This window comes from Amblyomma maculatum, chromosome 5 (assembly GCF_055883805.1).
Source record: "Amblyomma maculatum isolate TAMU_Amacu chromosome 5, ASM5588380v1, whole genome shotgun sequence".
NCBI lineage: Eukaryota > Metazoa > Arthropoda > Arachnida > Ixodida > Ixodidae > Amblyomma > Amblyomma maculatum.
Genome location: NC_139348.1, coordinates 109,951,536 through 109,970,350, shown reverse-complemented (window position 1 = coordinate 109,970,350; position 18,815 = coordinate 109,951,536). Strand labels below are relative to the sequence as shown.

The window sequence follows — 18,815 nt, the reverse complement described above, 5'->3', positions numbered from 1 at the left end:
TTTCTTTCTAACAACGCCGGAAGTGGGTACCTACGCGAATGGACACACTGTCCGTAGCTGGCATGTGGTGTAAGAAATCATGACTCCCACGCGAAAGAAAGTGAGGTGCATACGACGAACGCCATGTTGGTTGGCCGTGTGTTCCAGGTTTATATTGAGTTATGTTGATCAGTTATACTATATTGCAATGCAGCGCGTGCCTTACGTTTTCTGCGTGTGCGTTACGCGAATGATTTTGAAAATCAAGTTCTTTTTTATATAACGCTTATCGCTAGTAACCTGAACTACTGTGTAGTTTCTAAACAGATTTTATAAAGTCTTTGTCGGTTAGTTTTTTCTGTTCATAAATACATCCGTCCTTGCGTTACGTAAAGTCAGTATTCGCAGCCATTCTCCCCATTCTCCTCAGTACTGAGTCATAAACGTTACCAGACCAACGGTACACATTACCGACAAAAATAAAATATTAAAAATTAGTGCCTTTTGTCCTCCATCCTGCATGCCCCTCACCTTCCTCTCAAAATTTTACCCCCCCCCCCCCCCCCCCAATCTAGTTTGAATTCCTTGGGAAAGTAGTCCTGGTTGTTCATATCTCCGGCTAAAACATAACGCGAGGCGTATAGCGTTCGCACGGCACCTTACTACCGGATGTGACCCTGTCCGAGACCAATGGACGGCCCCCTTATTTGACCTCTCAGTGCGCTCGGAATTATTAGGGACCAAGCCCACTTTCTTTTTATCTGACTATCCTTCCAGAGGCGCGGGCCCCGTTGCGACCCAATGAACCTTACCTTGTTTAACCAGGACAGCCCTCAGCGCTCGTTACACGAGTAATTTGTAACCCGACGTGGTTTGCGGCCTCCATCCGTGACCACCTCGAAGATGGCGCCCTGGCGCGGACACTCGATCACACGTATTTGTATGCTGGCCGCGTTAATGAGCTTCTAGCCGGAATTCGTGAACGCAGTTCGCTCTGCCACATAATCATGGTTGTTATTTCTTTGTACAGCACATGGCAGAGAACTCTCATAGCAGAAAAGACACGTTCTGAAACACAGCCAAGCCAGCAGTCTCCTTCTTATTGACATTGTTTGGGCACCAGGCTATGCCTCCCTTCCTGCATAGAGGGAGCGCATACACACCTATGCCCGAAACGTCGTCTACCGGATGCCAGCAGAGGAAGAAGCTAGGACATCATGCCTAGCACTTACCAGTGACAAAAAAGAAATGAATTGGTACCAGATTTCCAGCGAGTGCTGCAAGCAGAGCCGCTTAATTAAATGAAAAAGAAATTGAGAGCACTGCAGAACCTTCATTGAAGAAATGCTAATTAATGAGTGTTGGGGAATGTACTATATATAGTCGGTTCATTTTCATTGTTACTTACATTTGTCTTTTTTAATTTGTTTTTCACTTTGTCATTTTATTATTTGTGTTTTTATTTTATTATTGTCCGCAAACCCCTCCAGTCTCTTTACAGTAATAATAATATTCATAATGGTTCACAGGAAATGTAAGGCGCAGTATATGTCACACGTTTCTATGAACACGTACACAAGGCCTTAAGGGAAGGGAGGAAGGTGGGAGTGAAAGTGGAAAAAAGAAAAGTGGAGTGGTAGTAAAGGGCTGGGGAGTAATTGACATGGATAATTATGGATGCGTTGCTGCGATTGAAGGAAGAAGGAAAAGAAAATGCACGTGCCTTCTACTGCCTCTGTGGCTGAGCCACCTCCGCTGCCTCGTGCGGACGGAATGGGGCTGGTACAGGTGGGTCACCACCGCTTGCGGCGGGGGCTATCCTGGCACCGAATTTTTTATCTGTTGTAGGCCGTCATTGCACACGCCACCGCTGGTGGTGGACGACGGCTGTTGTTGCGGCGCGCGTCTCTCTTTCTCTCTCCCTTTCCTTTCTTCTCTATATTCTCTTCTATTCTTTTATATGCACGAGGCGCTGGAGGTGGCTCAGCTACAGAGCCAGTAGCAGGCCCGTGCATTTTCTTTTTCTTCTTCTTACAGCCACAACAACGGACGGAAGAGGGTTGGAGTTGGGTTGTGGGATTTAACATCCAAAGAGACTCAGGCTATGAGAGACGCCGTAGTGGAGGGCTCCGGACATTTCGACCACCTGGAGTTCTTTAACGTGCACTGACATCACACAGCACACGGGCGCCTTGCTTTTTCCGCCATCGAAAAGCGGCCGCCGAGGCTGGGATTCGATCCCGCGTCCTTGGGAACAGTAGTCGAGCGCCGTAACCACTGCGCCAACCCGGCGGGGCGCGGACAGAAGAGAAAATAGTGAAGAAAGAAAAAGAAGACGGAGAGAAAGACGCGCGTCGCAAAAGCTGTTGTCCACTACTGAAACGGCAGCGGGTGAAATGACCGCCTACAACAGAAAAATACGGTGGCAGGCCTGGCCCCCGCCGCAAGCGGCGGTGACCTACCAGTCCCAGCCCTGCAGGGCCAGGAGCAGCCACTCTTCTCTTCAATTATGTATTCGTGCCCAGGAAGTCGGCGTAGTGTACTTGTTAGCGTGCTTGGCTGGGACAAGGAAGGGTGACGTTTCAAAGCCTGGTGTAGACACGTTTTTCTAAATCATTTGGTCAGGAGGACACGCTCTGATGACGCCCCTCGTCAGGCAAGAAATCGTTTCGCATTATTAACCTGCGACTCCAAAACAACGAGGAACACTTTCACCACCCCACAATGCCCTCAGAGAGCCAAATCCCGAGCCATGGGCCAGTTTCAATCTACGGTACGTACGCTTACCGTAACCTTCTTAAGCAAATTTTATTCCCTACGCAATATCCCAACAAACACAGTCTGCACCGCAGTGATCCGAACCCAACACTATCCCTCACTCCATCTGGGTGGGACTACCGGAACCCAACAGGGAACCAAAACACCCATATTCTAAAGTTTGGTAAACGCAGACGTCTATATACAGGGCCGCGAAAAGGAAAGGCTTCGATGTCAAGAATCACAAGAAAGGAGAAAGCGGGCAACTTGGACTCATGAAGAGGGCGTTATTACTCATTAGCTGGGTGACAACACATTGGAGCGCTCCCCCGCTCATCTAATGACAGTTTGCTGTAAATTCCTCCATACACCCCCTTACTGAGAACCAAAGGTCGAGAATCCAACGGCTGGAGTCGTACAAATGTACCCACGTTCAAGGTGCTCGAATGATGTTTGCTTGTTTGCTGGTCGCATATGATTGATCAATGCAACTTGCACCAATATTGTGTTCTATCTTTGCCAACTACATCAGTAGTAGTACTAGTAGTAGTAGTAATAGTAGTAGTAGTAGTAGTAGTAGTAGTGGTAGTAGTAGTAGTAGTAGTAGTAGTAGTAGTAGTAGTAGTAGTAGTAGTAGTAGTAGTAGTAGTAGTAGTAGTAGTAGTAATGAGAACAGCGCATCGCGGACAACCCAAACACACCTCTTACGGGCATCGATGAATGGGTAGAATCACTTATGACCTATATCCGACCCAATACCCGGCACATCACAACCACACAGGTCAGTCATTTACCAACTACACAGTACAATAACAATGCCTTCACAGAAAAGGCCCTCTACCTGTCACATTACTAAGGGAAGGGAAAAACGGCATTTGTCCCAACCCACAAATGCGTCTTCGTGGTCTATACAGCTTACAAAACTGATACGTATTCTCAACCATGTATATGGGACAGAATGGCCACTTCTTACTCCAATAGCAATGATGTTTTACTTGCAGAGGGCTTTCAATACGTGTAAATGTACTCGGCGTACAGCAAAGGCAAAACCATTGGCAGGACGCTTAAGCCCCGCCTTTAAGACTGGTACGCGATAGCGTTACCAGACCCCGCTCGCATTGCGTTCTCGTTCGTTTCTCCTGCTCTTCATCCGCACAGCGGCCTACTAGTCATGACATAGCACTATTATTTTTCAATAATACGGGTTGCTGTAACACGTTATTCGGCCCACTTCTGGCGCATGACGTCCGCCTCCCTTTCTCGGTATTCAGCCTCTTCTTTCTTCCATTCATTCTGCATTTTTGCGTTACAGCAAACAACACCAACGATGCAGACAGCGGCTTATCTGCGACACGGTGCCATTACGCTATCGCGTAATAAGGAGAAGAGAAATGATATTAACTTGCTGGTGAGAAAATACAAGTGGAGTCAATAGGAAGACTTGAATAGGGACCGGAGAAAAATGGGACCGATACTGTGCCTTTCTATCCTTATAAACCAACAAACAATGTCAGCGTGGGCTAGCCGTTATCTTTCAAGGAGCCACGCGACAACATGTGGCTATAAATATACTGCCGCAAACCATGAAAATATTTATTTGTTGTATTTTGAACAGCCGCCAGCACATGTTCTTGTTGTTGTGGCTGTAGGAAGAAGGAAAAGGAAATGCACAGTCCTGCTACTGGCTCTGCAGCTGAGCCACCTCCACTGCCTGATTTATTTATAGGAAGGGAAAGGTGCGGTAACTGTCTCACTTGTTTTCTGTGGACACCGCAACCGCGCCGTAAGGGAAGGGAGGAAGGTGGGAGTGAAAGTGGAAAGAGAGAAAGAGGAGCCGTAGTGGAGGGCCACGGAGTAATTTCGACCACCTGGGGATCTTTAACGTGCGCTGACATCGCACAACACACGGACGCCTCTTCGTTTCGCCTCCATCGAAACGCAGCCGCCGAGATCGGGTTCGAACCCGGGTACTCCGGCACAGTAGTCGGGCGTCTTACCACTGCACCACCCCGGCGAGCCCCTCCACTGCCCCAAACGGATAGGAGGGAAATTATAGAAAAAAGAAAAAGAAGAGTGAGAGAAGGACGCGCTCCGCAAACAGCCATCGTCCACCACTTAAGCGGTAGCGAGTACAATGACGGCCTACAACAGATAAATATCGGTGGCTGGCTAGCCCCCGCCACAAGCGGTGTTGACCTACCGTCTCAGCCCCGTAGGGCCAGGAATAGCCACCCTTCATCACCTCCACCCTACGTTTCCACAATATTCTATGTTGTTTATTGTTTATTGTATTTATGTTGTTAGAATATGTCACTTGTTTATTTATTGCTTTATAGGAAGGGAAAGGCGCGGTAACTGTCTCGCTTGTTTTCTGTGGACACCGCAACCGCGCCGTAAGGGAAGGGAGGAAGGTGGGAGTGAAAGTGGAAAGAGAGACAGAGGAGCCATAGTGGAAGGCTACGAAGTAATTTCGACCATCTGGGGATCTTTAACATGCGCTGACATCGCTGTCACTTGTTTCTGTGGACACCTGGCCCACGCCGTGAGGCAAGGGGAGGGAGGTGGAAGTAAAGTGGAAAGAGAGAAAGAGGAGCCGTAGTGGAGGGCTACATATCAATTTCAATCACCTGTGGATCTTTACGTGTGCTGTGCGATATCAGTGCTTCAGCAGTAGTATTTGTTTACAGGAAAGGGAAGAGAAGAAACCTTTATTTAGCCGGATAGTTACACAGGGCCGGGCCGAGTTGTATTGCCCTACTAGATGGCCAGCAGGTCAAGCCTGTTAGCGACCTCGTAGGCGCGCTTGAGGATCCGGTCTTGTATGCACGGGTCCGAGCTGCGCAGCAGGGTCTCCTAGTCATCTGGATGCAGGATTTCTCCTAATTCTGGAGGTGGGGGGTCCTCCTTGCATCCCCAGAGTATATGGTTGAGGGTAGCTCTTTCATCGCACAGTGTGCAGTCGGGAGAAAATTGGCTGGGGAAAACATGTGAGAGAACTACCGGGTTTGGAAAGGAGTTTGTTTGGAGTATCCTCCAGGTAATTTCGTGTTCTTTGCTTAGACGCTTGTGCGGGGGCGGAAACTTCCTTCGTTCAAGGCGGAAGTGGTTTGTTAAATCATGAAATGATATAAGATTATCCTTGGCTGTCCCAAGAGCGGAGGTGGTCACCGCCCGGCCGACTAAACCTCGGGCTGTCTGGTGAGCCGCCTCGTTTCCAGGGTTGCCAGAATGTGCCGGTACCCAAATCAATTCAATGTCCCTATCTGGGAAGGGAATCTTATTAAGAATATTTAGAGTAGATTGTGCAATTCTACCTCGGGCGAAATTGTGTATGACAGTCTTGGAGTCGCTGATGATAATATCTGCCTCTGAATTTGTAATGGCTAAAGCGATGGCTGCCTCCTCAGTCATTGCGGATGTGCGTACACGCAGGGAGGCCGAGAATGTAGCGTGTGTTCCCGTAACCCCTGCCACTGCAAATGCTCTTTTTGGAACTGCATACTCAGCCGCATCAACGTAGATAACACCCGGTTGGTGCTTATGAGTCTTATGAAGAGCCAGGGCCCTGGCCATCCTCCTACGCTCGTGGTGTATAGGATTCATGTTTTTGGGCAGAGGCTTAATGGTGAGCCGCTTCCTGATTGGTGTGGGTAGATCTCTCGGTTCATCTATTTCTGGCTCTGAATTTGCGTCCAGTGCGCCGAGGATGCTCCTGCCTGTTTTAGTTTTTGTCAGCCGCGCCATCTGTGTGGTGATGTGGGCCGCGCAAAGTTCCTCGAGTGTGTTGTGAATGCCGAGTTGAAGAAATTTTTCTGTAGATGTGTAATGAGGAAGCCCTACTGCCGCTTTGAATGCTTGTCTGATGAGGCACTCCAGCTTGGTCTTCTCTGCGGCATAAAGCAGTAGGTAGGGCACTGAGTAGGTGAAGCGACTGAGAACAAATGCCTGCACTAATCTACACAGGTCTTTCTCTTTCATGCCCCTTCTCCTGTTGGCGATTCGTTTAATCAGACGGATTGTCTGATGGGTAGTGGCAGAAAGCCTGTTAATCGTCTCCGCATTCTTGCCATTACTCTGGATGAAGAGGCCCAACACCCTCAGTGTCTGGACTTCTGGTATGGGTTGTCCGTTAACCTTAACAGTAATGGGAATAGAATCTTGATGTGCTCGCCTACCTCTCCCCTTACCTCGAATGACGAGGAGTTCAGATTTAGGCTGTGAGCAAGTGAGTCCTGCTTGTGCGGCGTAATTTTCTACCTGGTCAGCTGCCAATTGAAGAGTTGCCTCGATTTCGCCCTCGTTACCTTTATTGGTCCAGAGGGCGATATCAGCATAGAAGGTGTGGTGCAAATTTGGAATTTCGGCTAGCATACCTGGAAGGCGGATGAGTGCCAAATTGAAGAGAAATGGGGAAAGGACCGAGCCTTGCGGTGTACCTTGTGTTCCTAACGTTATTGGGGCGGATGTTATGTTTCCTAGTGTTATGACGGCTGTACGTTTAAACAAAAATGATTTGATATAATTGTATGTTCTGATGCCTGGATTAATACTACTTAGATTATCAAGGATGATTCTGTGTGAGACGTTGTCAAAGGCCTTGTTTAAGTCAAGGCCCAAGACCGCTCTGGTATGTTTGTTTCTGTCCCTGTCGATTATATCCCTTTTGAGACGAATCATAACATCCTGGGTAGATAAGTTTGCCCTGAAACCAATCATTGTGTCCGGGAGGAGACCGTTGTCCTCAACGTAGTTCTGGAGCCTAGTAAGGATGATGTGCTCAAATAGTTTTCCCAGGCAACAGGTCAGGGAGATGGGCCTCAAATGTTCTAGCGCTAGCTTTTTGCCATGTTTAGGTATGAAAGTAATTTTGGCATGTTTCCAGCTTTGTGGGAGGGTGCCTGATTGCCAATGATGGTTAAGGAATTCCGTTAGGGCGAGGATCGACTTAGGGTCCAGATTTCGGAGAACCTTATTGGTTATTCCGTCCGTTCCAGATGCTGTGCCTGTGCGCAGTTGACCCAGCGCTTGCCAGACTTCTGCATCCTCGATGTCCCTGTCGAGGTACGCATTATCCGACCCAATGTAGTCTGGCAGCGGTCCATTGTTTGTGGTGTTTACATATCGTTGCTGGAGTTCATTAATGAGTGCGTCCTGTGTACCCGGATACTGGTGTACAAGTCGAACGAATTGGTCTTTTTGAGCCGATTTAGGGTTACTGGGGTCTAGAAGATGCCTAAGTAGGAGCCACGTCTTTTTGGTGCCTAGCTGTCCATTCATGCTATCGCAGATTTGGCCCCATTGTTGCTTTTCCAATTCAAGAGAGTACTGCTCAATCTCCCTTTCTAAGTGAGCAATTTTTACACGCAGTGTCCTGTTGTTGCGCTGTGTTTTCCAGCGTCTAAGAAGGCTGGCATGCGCTTCCCACATGTGGAGTAATTTATTGTCCGTGGCATGTTGCTCTGCAGACGCAGGTGCCAATGAAGTGGCATGTTCTACATCTGAGGTAAGATCAGAGATCCATTTCTCCAGGTTAGAGATATCGGTTGAAGCGGTTTGCTCCCGAGTTTTGCGAAATTTGTCCCAATCCGTAATTTTGATGGTCGTTTTGGGGGGCTTGTTGGCTTGGATTTGGAAAGTGGTTGAGATAATATAATGATCACTGCCAAGTGGGACACCCGTGTTGCACCACCGAATATCGCCAATGTTTTTAGACAGCGTGAGATCTGGAGATGTATCGATACTGACACTATTACCTATTCTTGTGGCAATTTGCGCGTCATTGAGAAAAGAGAGGCCAAGGTTTTGTGCTGCAATCCAAATTTTGGTTCCTTTGGTACTGCATTTTCTGTATCCCCATGCGGTATGTTGGGCGTTAAAGTCACCGACGATTAGAAGTTGAGCTCTCCCTGCTGCTCTAACGACCTTCTGAAGGAGACCTGGGATCTCGGTGCCTTTGTCTTTGGGCGAGCTGTATACATTGAGGACAAAGCAGCTTATGTTTTCCTTACCCTGCGGAAGGATTTCGATGAGTGTATGAGGTACTGTTGTTCCGTCTATGTTGTGTTGTATCGCTACCATATTTCTCTGAATGAGAGTTGCAGTGGCAGGGAGTCGCCCTCTGCGTTCATCAATCGGAGATTGGAAAACCTTATAGCCTGGTAATTTTACGATTGCGTTTGTTTCTTGTAGGGCAATAACGTCTGGAGGTTTTTGGAGGGCTTGAATATGGAACTGCATGTTGGCTTTTTTGTTTCGATATCCCCTGCAGTTCCACTGCCATACCTCAATTTCCCGGCTTCGCGGAGCCATTTTGGTTAATGGTTGGTAATAATAGGCGGGGGGGGGGGGTTGAATAACCTTTGCGGGTTGAGTAACCTGTGCCGGGGGCGAGGTGTGGAGGGGTAGAATGGATTCTAATCGTTTCATGATTTGCGAATGGAAGTTTCGAAACATGATTTCAACTTTATCTTCAAGCTCTTTAACGTAGCGTTTACAATTGGCATCGACTTTTTGCATTGTTAAAGGATTAGATGGGAGGTCCTTGTCTGAAGGGGATTCCGCCATCTTTTTTGCTTGGGGTTCCCTATCAGAGGTAGCAGGGCGTTTGAGCGCATTGCTGCTGCCCGTAGTGTCCATGATTTGTTCGTCCATGGTCGTAGGACGCGGGTTACCGGTTGAGAATTTAGGCGGATTGGGGAGTGAATTTGCAATGGTGGCCTGATTGGCTGCTATCCGCTGATCCATAGCAACTAGGCGCTTATTTATGTTCCGAATAGCCTGAACAATTTCATCCAAAGGAGAGTCAATTTTACCTTTTTCCTGCTTCCGGCTTTTATCCTGGGAGACCCCGGCACGCCAGCCCACCTGTTTATCCGGCTTGGTGTCTTCGCGTCCCTTGCTGTTATTTCTTCCTCGGGGTGTAGACTGCGACCTTTCGCGGAGAGGTGGAAATGAGCTGGAACGATCACGGGTGCTGTACTGCTCTCCTTGTCCACTGTTCTTGTTTTGACGTTGCCTTGGTCTTGACTCACGTCGTTGTCCGACCTTGGAATTCGGGTTCTTCGGCGCTGAGGGCTTGACTTGATCCATGTAGCGGTACTTGCAGTTCTTGCTCCCTGTTGCATGAGCGCCCCCACACACGATGCACTTAGGAGTGCACTGAAGGGTCTGGCCAGGGCTCGGGGGCGGGTGTTGTTCACCACAGCTATGACACAGCTGCTGCGGCGGCTTGCTGCAGACGTCAGCGCGATGCCCCATTGTGCGGCAATTCAGGCATGTTTCGACTTGTTCTCGGAATTTATAGCAGTGGAACAATGCTGAACCATAGTAAAGTTCATAGGGCACATGCTTTCCGGCGAATGTAATTAAAACTGAACGAGCTTTGCCAATTCTTCGTGCAGAAATTATTGGCAAGTCCGGGTTGCGACTTACTACAGCGTCCAGTACTTCATCGGGCGTCTCTCCCGGGTGATAGGCTCCGTAGATAATGCCTCTGGACGACTCGTCGGGTGACGGAACATATGCCATAGTTGGAAATTCCTTGCCTTCCAGTTTGACGGACTGCAAGCGGCGATAGCTTCTCATGCGGTTGGGATCCTTGGTGGCGACAGTGATCGTGTTGTTGTAAGGGTTCACTCGAATACAATCTTCCTTCAGCACCAATATAGGGTCGAGATTCACTGATGTGGCGATTGCCTGGTGGACTGCCCGGGGGCTGTAAGCCTGAAGCTCGAAGCCTCTTGGCCTTACGACTACTTTGTGGTAGTCTGCCGGAAGGCGGGGAAGGGCTGCCCTGCGAGGGCGAAGAGGTGGCTTGCTGCCAGCGGAGGAAATTTCGGACTCGCCTTTGGCCACGTTGACTTCCGACGGGTCCATCTCGGCATCTCTGCTTCCCGCGTTCCGGCCGCGGGCGGATTTCCTGCGTCCAATGTGGCTGTATTTCTCATGGTGTCCCAGAACTCGTTCCCAGCCCTCTACCGAGAGCTGTTCCGGTGAAATATCTTCACTGTCGACGTGGTACTTCATCCTTTGCGGCTGAACGAGCGTGCGTGGAGCCACCGTGAAGCGTCGGGGGACGCTAGGCTTAACACAACCTAGCGTTCCCGTACACCTGGCGATTCAAAAGTCCACTAGAGTGGTCGGTGGATGACCCACCTGCACACAAATCGGCTTCGGCCAGTCCGGGAGCACTGTCCAATAACTCTGCAACAGGTGAAGAGCTGCCTACGTGGTGCGTAACGGTCCTCGAGCGGGCGCGAAGAGCGGAGTGCATGAAAACACGTCCGTCCTCTACGGCAGCTGAGACGAGAATCCAGGAAAGGGAAGGCGCAGTATTCTTCACACTTTCTTTGCGGACACCTGAACCGCGCCGTGTTGAAAAGTATATGTATATTGGTTTGCAGGAAAGGGAAAGGCTCCCTATCTGACACATTTTCTCTGCGAATTGGTGAACCGTCGTGATTTTGCGTGTAGGTTTTAAACACAATGTTCTCGCATTCATAGCACGATGCCTATAGATAAGTAACAAGACACTTCGCACGAGAAACCACAGACTGGATTCTTTAATGCTATAGTGTCATATCTTTAAATACAGACCGTAAGTGTGCTTCAAATTTTCTGCTTCTGATATGAAACATAAGCGTAGTTAGGAGAAACAGATCACGGTCTTTCAATTATTTCAAATTTTTGCTGTAAGTTGCAAACAGAATGAATTAGCAAAAATAAGCTGGCGCACCTTACCGTGTTTGTAGTGATTCCATTTCAGAACTCGTGCAGTGTATTGCGGCGGCAGTTATCGATTGCTGGGAGTGTAGAGACCGGATTCTCAATGTACATGCGTTTCTGTTCTTATTGCAATTTAAAAATCTTATGCACGCATTTGTCGAGGGGGGTCCACCTTTCGCCAAAGGCAGTTATCGTCATTGGAGACCAAACTGCATTTCTGTTCTTTCATGAATATTGCTGTTCAAAATTGTATGCCATGCATTTCGGTCACTGGTGGTCTGGAGGCCAGGGCTGCGCATTCATGTTTTTTCACGTAGATTGCTAGTCAATATTGTATATGTGGCCTGGAGACCAGGATTATATATTTCTGTTCCGTGGTGATCTGGAGACCACGACTGCATTTCTGTTCTTTCAAGTATATTGCTATTGAAAATTGTATATATCACGCATTTGGCGAGGGTGCTCCGCTTTTCGCCAGAGGCGGTTATCGTCAATGGTGGTCTGGAGACCCAGGACTGTGCATTTCTGTTCTTTCATGTATATTGCTATTCCAGAACTGTGCAGTTCTGTTCTTTCATGCATATTTCTATTCAAAATTGTATATGTCACGCATTTCGGTCACTGGTGGTCTGGAGATCAGGGCTGTGCATTCCTATTCTTTCATGTATATTGCTGTTCAATATTGTATATGTAGACTGGAGACCAGGACTGTGTATTTGTGTTCACTGGTGGTCTGGAGACCAAAACTGCATTTCTGTTCTTTCATGTATACGCGAGGGGCCCCACCTCTTGCCAAATGCGTTGCATATACAATTTTGAATAGCAATATATGTACATGAAAGAAAAGAATTCACAGTCCTCGTCTCCAGACCACTAGTGATGATAACTGCCTTTGGCGAGAGGTGGGGGCGAGAGAGGAGCCTCGCCAATTGCATGACGTATACAATTTTAAATAGGATTGAAAGAACAGAAATACACAGTCCTGGTCTCCAGACCACCAGTGACCGAAAACTGCCATGGCCAGAGGTGGGGCCCCCTCGCACCTCGCATGTCTCACATCCGGTAATGTCTCATAACTCTGGTAATGACGTCACGACTGTCATCGCCAGTCGTAATAGCCAGTAATGACGTCAAATTCGGTGATGACGTCACAATCGATGACTTCATAATGTCATTACTCATGACTATTTGTTCATGACTAATAACTATTTAGTACTACTTGGCGACTTGTTACTTATTAGTTAGTACTGGTTAATAACTAGTTAACCATCTTCCCAGTTGTGATGTATGGATGCGAGAGTTGGACTGTGAAAAAGGCTGACCGCCGAAGAATTGACGCGTTTGAATTGTGGTGCTGGCGAAGACTCTTGAGAGTTCCTTGGACTACCAGAAGATCAAATCAGTCAATATTGTCGACCATAAACCCTGACTGCTCATTGGAGGGTCAAATTCTAAAGTTAAAGCTCAGCTACTTTGGTCATCTGATGAGAAGAGAGGAGTCGCTGGAAAAAGATTTGATGTTGGGAAAGGTTGAGGGTCGCCGGAGAAGGGGTAGGCAGCTAACGCGATGGTTAGATGACATCCTCGAGGCACTGCAGATGAAATTATGTGATGTTAGGAAGATAGTGAGAGACCGGAAAGCGTGGCGTGACATGGTCAATAGGGTCACGAAGAGTCGGACACGACTGAACGACTGAAATGAATGAACCATTAATTAGCACTGGTTAGTGACTAATTAGCCAACAGCCGTTAGTACTACGCCACTGATAGCCACGACGTCACAGCCATAACCGAATGTGGCGTCATCATTCAGTCATGGCGTCACCGTGTGATGACGTCACAGCCAGTAGTTGCCATTACTCTAGACTATTTCCTCATGACTAATGACTGATTAGCACTAGTCAATGACTAGTCATTCATTAGATACTACAGGTGACTAGTTAGCCATTAATTTGCGCTGGCTAGTGAGTAGTTAGCAAACAGTCATTAGTACTACACCACTGATGTAGCTCGCCAGGTGTGATGTGGGTGCTGTGCGACCATGGCTCTGCCACCGCCACAGCGAAAATGCGACTTTGCGGCCAATATCGCTCTGCTACAAAAGATGTGTATATCTTCATCTTCAACATCAGCCGACTGGCATCACCAGTCGTGACGTCAAGACCCGAGTGAGCTCTCTACTTCCGGGCAGCCGTAGAGCCGCCTGATTGCGATGGGTGGACGAGAGGTTGCAAACGTATGAGGAAATCTTAGAACACTACAGACTTAGCAGAAGGTCCCTGCCACTACCGGACCGAACGCTAGATAAGAGGTCGTCGCTTTGTGGCGCCTGCAAGCTGGGAATTTCCCAAGTACCGTGCGGCTTTCCACACGCAAGTGGAGGAAAAGGCAGACGATAAATGTGAAACCTGCGGAGAAAGGGGTACTCTGGATCATATAATCTGGCAATGCCTTCATTCCGCTGGCGCCAAGGAAAACCTAAATAGTAGAGAAGCCTGGGAACTGCTACTGCAGAGCGACTCCCCCGCCAACCAGCAGCAAGCTATCCGCCTGGCGGCTGAAGCCGCGAAGAAACACTGTCGCTTCGCCTGTCTAGTCGCGGAGGCCCCGGCCTCCATCCCATAGGCCTGTGGGCCGGGGGCGGGGAGTAGGGGGCCCCCTACATCGGTGGAAAAATAAAGTTCTTACCAACATATTAATGCCAAAGCGTTACTTTGCTATGTTGACAGATTTCTGTGTGCAGACCGTGTCCGCAGCAGTTTTGAGTAATTGAGAAGTGGTAGAGGTTAATGAGTGGTGTCAATCGATAGAGGGCGACGTAATGTTGTGTCTGAAAAAATATTTAGGCCAATTAGTAACCTCAGGGCTCATGATTGTCTGGCTTTTTCGAAGAGTTTTGGGTAAAGATCATCGTAAAGCACTGCTTATCTTCTGGCTGGCGATATACACAAGGCCTTTGATAATTCGCCACGAGATTATCCTGGAGGGACTCGCCAAACACTTTCCTAGCACTCGTGTCCAAATCTGGATCGCCAATGTTTTGGCATCTAGACCAATTCAGATACATGGCAAAGCTCTGTGATGGGTGCCCAGAACCTATTATTTGAGTAGGGGTTTGCCCCAGGGCTCCATTCTCGGACCTATATTGTTCAACTTGGCCATGACACGCGTCGCCGAGAATCTGGAAACCAGCACAAGCGCAAGATTCACTATATATGTCGATAATATCACTGCCTGGATGGAGGCAGCAGATTACGTCAACAAATTTTCTTGGCAGACTGAACTTAGGTTGCCCTTCTTTGTCTTAAAGATACTCTAACCCAAATTGGCCTCAAACTTGCTCGACATAAAACTGAACTGATTAGCATCGATGAATGACACAAAACCAACCCCCGTATGCAGATCCATCTTCACACTGGAAGCAACACCATCACCTCCTCAAATGGGCAAATTCGCATCCTTGGCCTGCCCATCGCGGGCTGCAACAGCCCCCATAAATGGGTCCATCAGCTACAGCGTCTTTGGCCAGCTCTATTCCACACTATTCGCTGCCTGTCCAACCGGTACGGCGGGGCGCGGCAACATGCCTGCTGTTGTTGTTATTGTTGTAGTTGTTATTTATTGTAAAAGATCTTTGCCAGCCCCGGTATCTGCTATCTGATATCTGAAGCACCTGAACTGAGGCGGCAGAAATAAAGGGGTAGCGAGGAAGAGGTAGAGGAAATTAAAGAGGTGAGCGATAAGGAGAAAGAAAAGGGTAGGTGAAAATAAAAGAAATATATGCACTATGGTACAGTATACAGTAGTTTGCTTGAGCCTCACCCGCAAATTTCTTAGGTCACTGAGCGCTCAGCACATCGGGCTGGCCTCCGCAATAGCTCTGCGTGCAGGCAACTGTTCACTACGCACGCACGTGCACACTCTACAAAACACTGACGGCCGTCGTGTGGCGATCGGCCGTTATTGTTCGAAATAGCACACGCGGAGCATTCGGTCACAGCGCGCACTATTTGGCGAGGTGAAATAGGTGGGTCATCAAGCCCGCCGGTTCGATATATTCACACAGGCTCACGTGTCTTCGCTCGCGGATTCGCGCACTGCCCGGTGGCTACAGGAGCACAGCTACGCTTTCCGGGATTACGCCTTGCGCTCTGTAAGCCGCCAGCAACTCATGTCGTGGTTCGGCTAGCGCGGCGCAGTCCAGTAGAGGATGTTCGAGAGTTTCTACCGCGCCACAGCCGTCACACACGTCACTGGTGGCAAGTCCGTGGCGCATCCGTCGTTCCCCAGGCCACACACACCCAATGCGTGCACGGAGGATCATTGCGCGGTGCAGCCGAGTCAGCGAGCGGCCGCTGACACTGTGAATGCGCTCGCCTCTTGCGATGCGTGGGTCGGGGTGCTGCGTCTGGAGGTGGCCATCGATTACCGCACGCACGTCCTCCAAAGCGAGTTGCTCGTCGTTAGGAGCGAGTTCATGTGCTGCGGCTGCGAGCTGTCCCGAGCAGCGGCGGTCGGAACCGGGCAACACTACGCACTACTACCGATCTACCCAAGCACTCTCCTATAGCTGAAGTTGAGCATTTGGCCGCTCTTACACCACTCCCTACCATCGTTTCCGAGCCCCAGATGCGTCATAGAAGGCAGCTAGAAAACACTGTCTAAGGGCATCTTATTCTGTACTGGGATCAACTTCGCGACAGCACACCAGCCTATATGCATCTGTCTCCCCTCGGGAGATGCCAGTGATCACACACCTTCATTACCAACCTATCACAGTGGTTTTGCTATTTCCCGGGAGCTCCTCGCTGCCCATCCCAGACAAGAGCGAATGTATGGTACTATTGACATATACATTGACGCTGCAATCGATAACAAATTTGCCTCTATGGTCTATGTATGCGATTATACAACCCTTCTCTCTCAGGTGCTGAACTCAAATCTTCGCTATCTGGGGAGCCTTGTCGGGAGTGCCTTGCATCGAAACTGAATCAATACACATTTTTACCGATTTATATGAACACCACAATGAGATCGCTACTCCGGGTTTGCAAGATTCAACTGCTATGACCATACAGTGCCTCTTTAAACACCACCAACTCGCGACCAGAACTTTCGCCATTCACTGGAGGTTACACGGACAAATCAGGAACAATGAGGCGGCACACGCTGTGGCTGCCTTGACTGGTGGAACGTCCACATCTCTTCTCCTCCCTCCTTGCTTCATTTTACTCGACCTCAGGACGGGCTTCATACCCCTTCTCTTGCCCTTATACAATATTCACGGACCACTCAGCGTTGCATGCATGTGGCCACACTAGAATCCCCGTTTATGCGTAGGACGGGGTGGCGCAGTGGTTATGGCGCTCGACTACTGTTCCCAAGGACGCGAGATCGAATGCCGGCCTCGGCGGCCGCTTTTCGATGGGGGCGAAAAGCAAGGCACCCGTGGGCTGTGCGATTTCAGTGCACGTTAAAGAACCCCAGGTGGTGGAAATCTCCGGAGTCCTCCACTACGGCATCTCATAGCCTGAGTTGCTTTGGGACGTTAAACCCCACAAACCAAACCAAACCAAACATCTCACTCGATGTCAGGACGTCTTGAATAAGCTCTTCGCCACTGCGGCTTACACAAAGAGGAATATATGAAACCAAGATTCCCGGGGTGGCGCAGTGGTTAGGGCGCTCGACTACTGTTCCCAAGGACGTCGGATCGAATCCCGGCCTCGGCGGCAGCTTTTCGATGGAGGCGAAAAGCAAGGCGCCCGTGTGCTGTGCGATGTCAGTGCACGTTAAAGAACCCCAGGTGGTCGAAATTTCCGGAGTCATCCACTACAGCGTCTCTCATAGCCTGAGTTGCTTTCGGACGTTAAACCCCACAAACCAAACCAAACCAAAGCAGTGATTTCACATGCTCTTATGATTTCGTCATTCGTTGCACTGAAGAGAAGTTTATTGCAACTCCAAAACCTCAGGATACATGCTGATATACACACTGTCCAACACTATATCAAACAATGATATACAAGCTGCAGGTCCGTCCTGCACAACGAGAAGAGACTAAACGTGTACATCGTAGTATATATTTTGAAACTATAAAGCCTCATTACAGACGCGGTCTATTTTTAAAACACAACGAAATGTAGGGGGTACAAGTGGGGAGCACATCCTATAGATATACATGCAAGCTAGGAACGAAATAATTTCCTGTTTTTTTTAGAGCAGCTCTAAGCACGACACGTGGTTAAAACTTAACCAATGTCTTGAAAAACGTCTAGGGGGTATTTAGGACAACTAAGGTGTGATGAGGTGAAAGCCTCTATTGCTAGGTGGTCTGAAGCCCTCCACTACGGCACCTCTCTCCATTTTTCACTCCCACCATCCTCATTTTCCTTACGACTCGCCACGCCGGGGTGGTGCAGTGGTAAGACGCCCGACTACTGTGCCGGAGTACCAGGGTTCGAACCCGACCTCGGCCGCTGCGTTTCGGTGAAGACGAAACGAAGAGGCGTCCGTGTACAGTGCGATGTCATCGCACGTTAAAGATCCCCAGGTGGTCGAAATTACTCCGTAGCCCTCCACTACGGCTCCCCTTTCTCTCTTTCCACTTTCCCTCCCACCTTCCTCCCTTCCCTTACGGCGCGGTTTAGGTGTCCACAAAAGACAAGTGAGACCGTTACCGCGCCTTTTCCTTCCTATAAATCAATCAGTTTTCCTTACGACTCGGTTAGGCGTCCGTGGTTTGCTGATGGTGGTGAAAGACATTTATTGGCTCAAAAGAGCCTTCATAGGGAGGTATGATTGGACCAACGCTTAAGAGGCCAGTCCTCACAAGCACTAGATGGGGTTCCTAGTACAGGACACCAGATGCGTCGGCCGCTGCCCAGGCGCGCTCAACCAAGTCCTTTTGGGCCTCTAGGTCGGGGCCGCATCCGAGCAGGGTCGCCTCCCAGACCGGTGAGCGGGGTCCCCGGTGTAGACGCTATTTTGGAGAAATAGGCTAGCATGGTACCCAGCCCTGCTCGACGTTCCGACATGCCATCGTCAGGTCGCTGCCTACCTGCCTGCCTACATATCCAATACACCACTCTCACAAAATAGCGCGTACGCATTCTATCCCAGTGGAGATGCACCCTCCCCATGCGTTCTCTTCCTGCAAAAATTACCCGTGGGGACCATAATGGCCGGCGCCTGGCGCGGGCGGAAGCCCTGGCTAGTCACTATGGATCGAAACCCGGCGTATTCTACGTGGACGCCTGGGGTCCCCAACATGGGGGATGGTATACAGCTGCAGTCGTCCACCAGTCTGAACTAGTGAACTGACTTACTTTTCGAGCCCTGGACGTAACAAATGC

General features: G+C 49.2%; 1 protein-coding gene across 1 annotated transcript in view; it reads right to left on the bottom strand.

The window, feature by feature from the left end:
• LOC146189233 (uncharacterized) overlaps positions 1 to 10,761 on the bottom strand; it is a 115,312-nt gene extending 104,551 nt beyond the window's left edge. Inside the window, exon 1 of the mRNA XM_084605208.1 lies at positions 9,601 to 10,761. Within this exon, the coding sequence (XP_084461334.1) occupies positions 9,601 to 10,761 (1,161 nt within the window). The remainder of the gene's footprint in view (positions 1 to 9,600) is intronic.
• Positions 10,762 to 18,815: the final 8,054 nt, after the last annotated feature.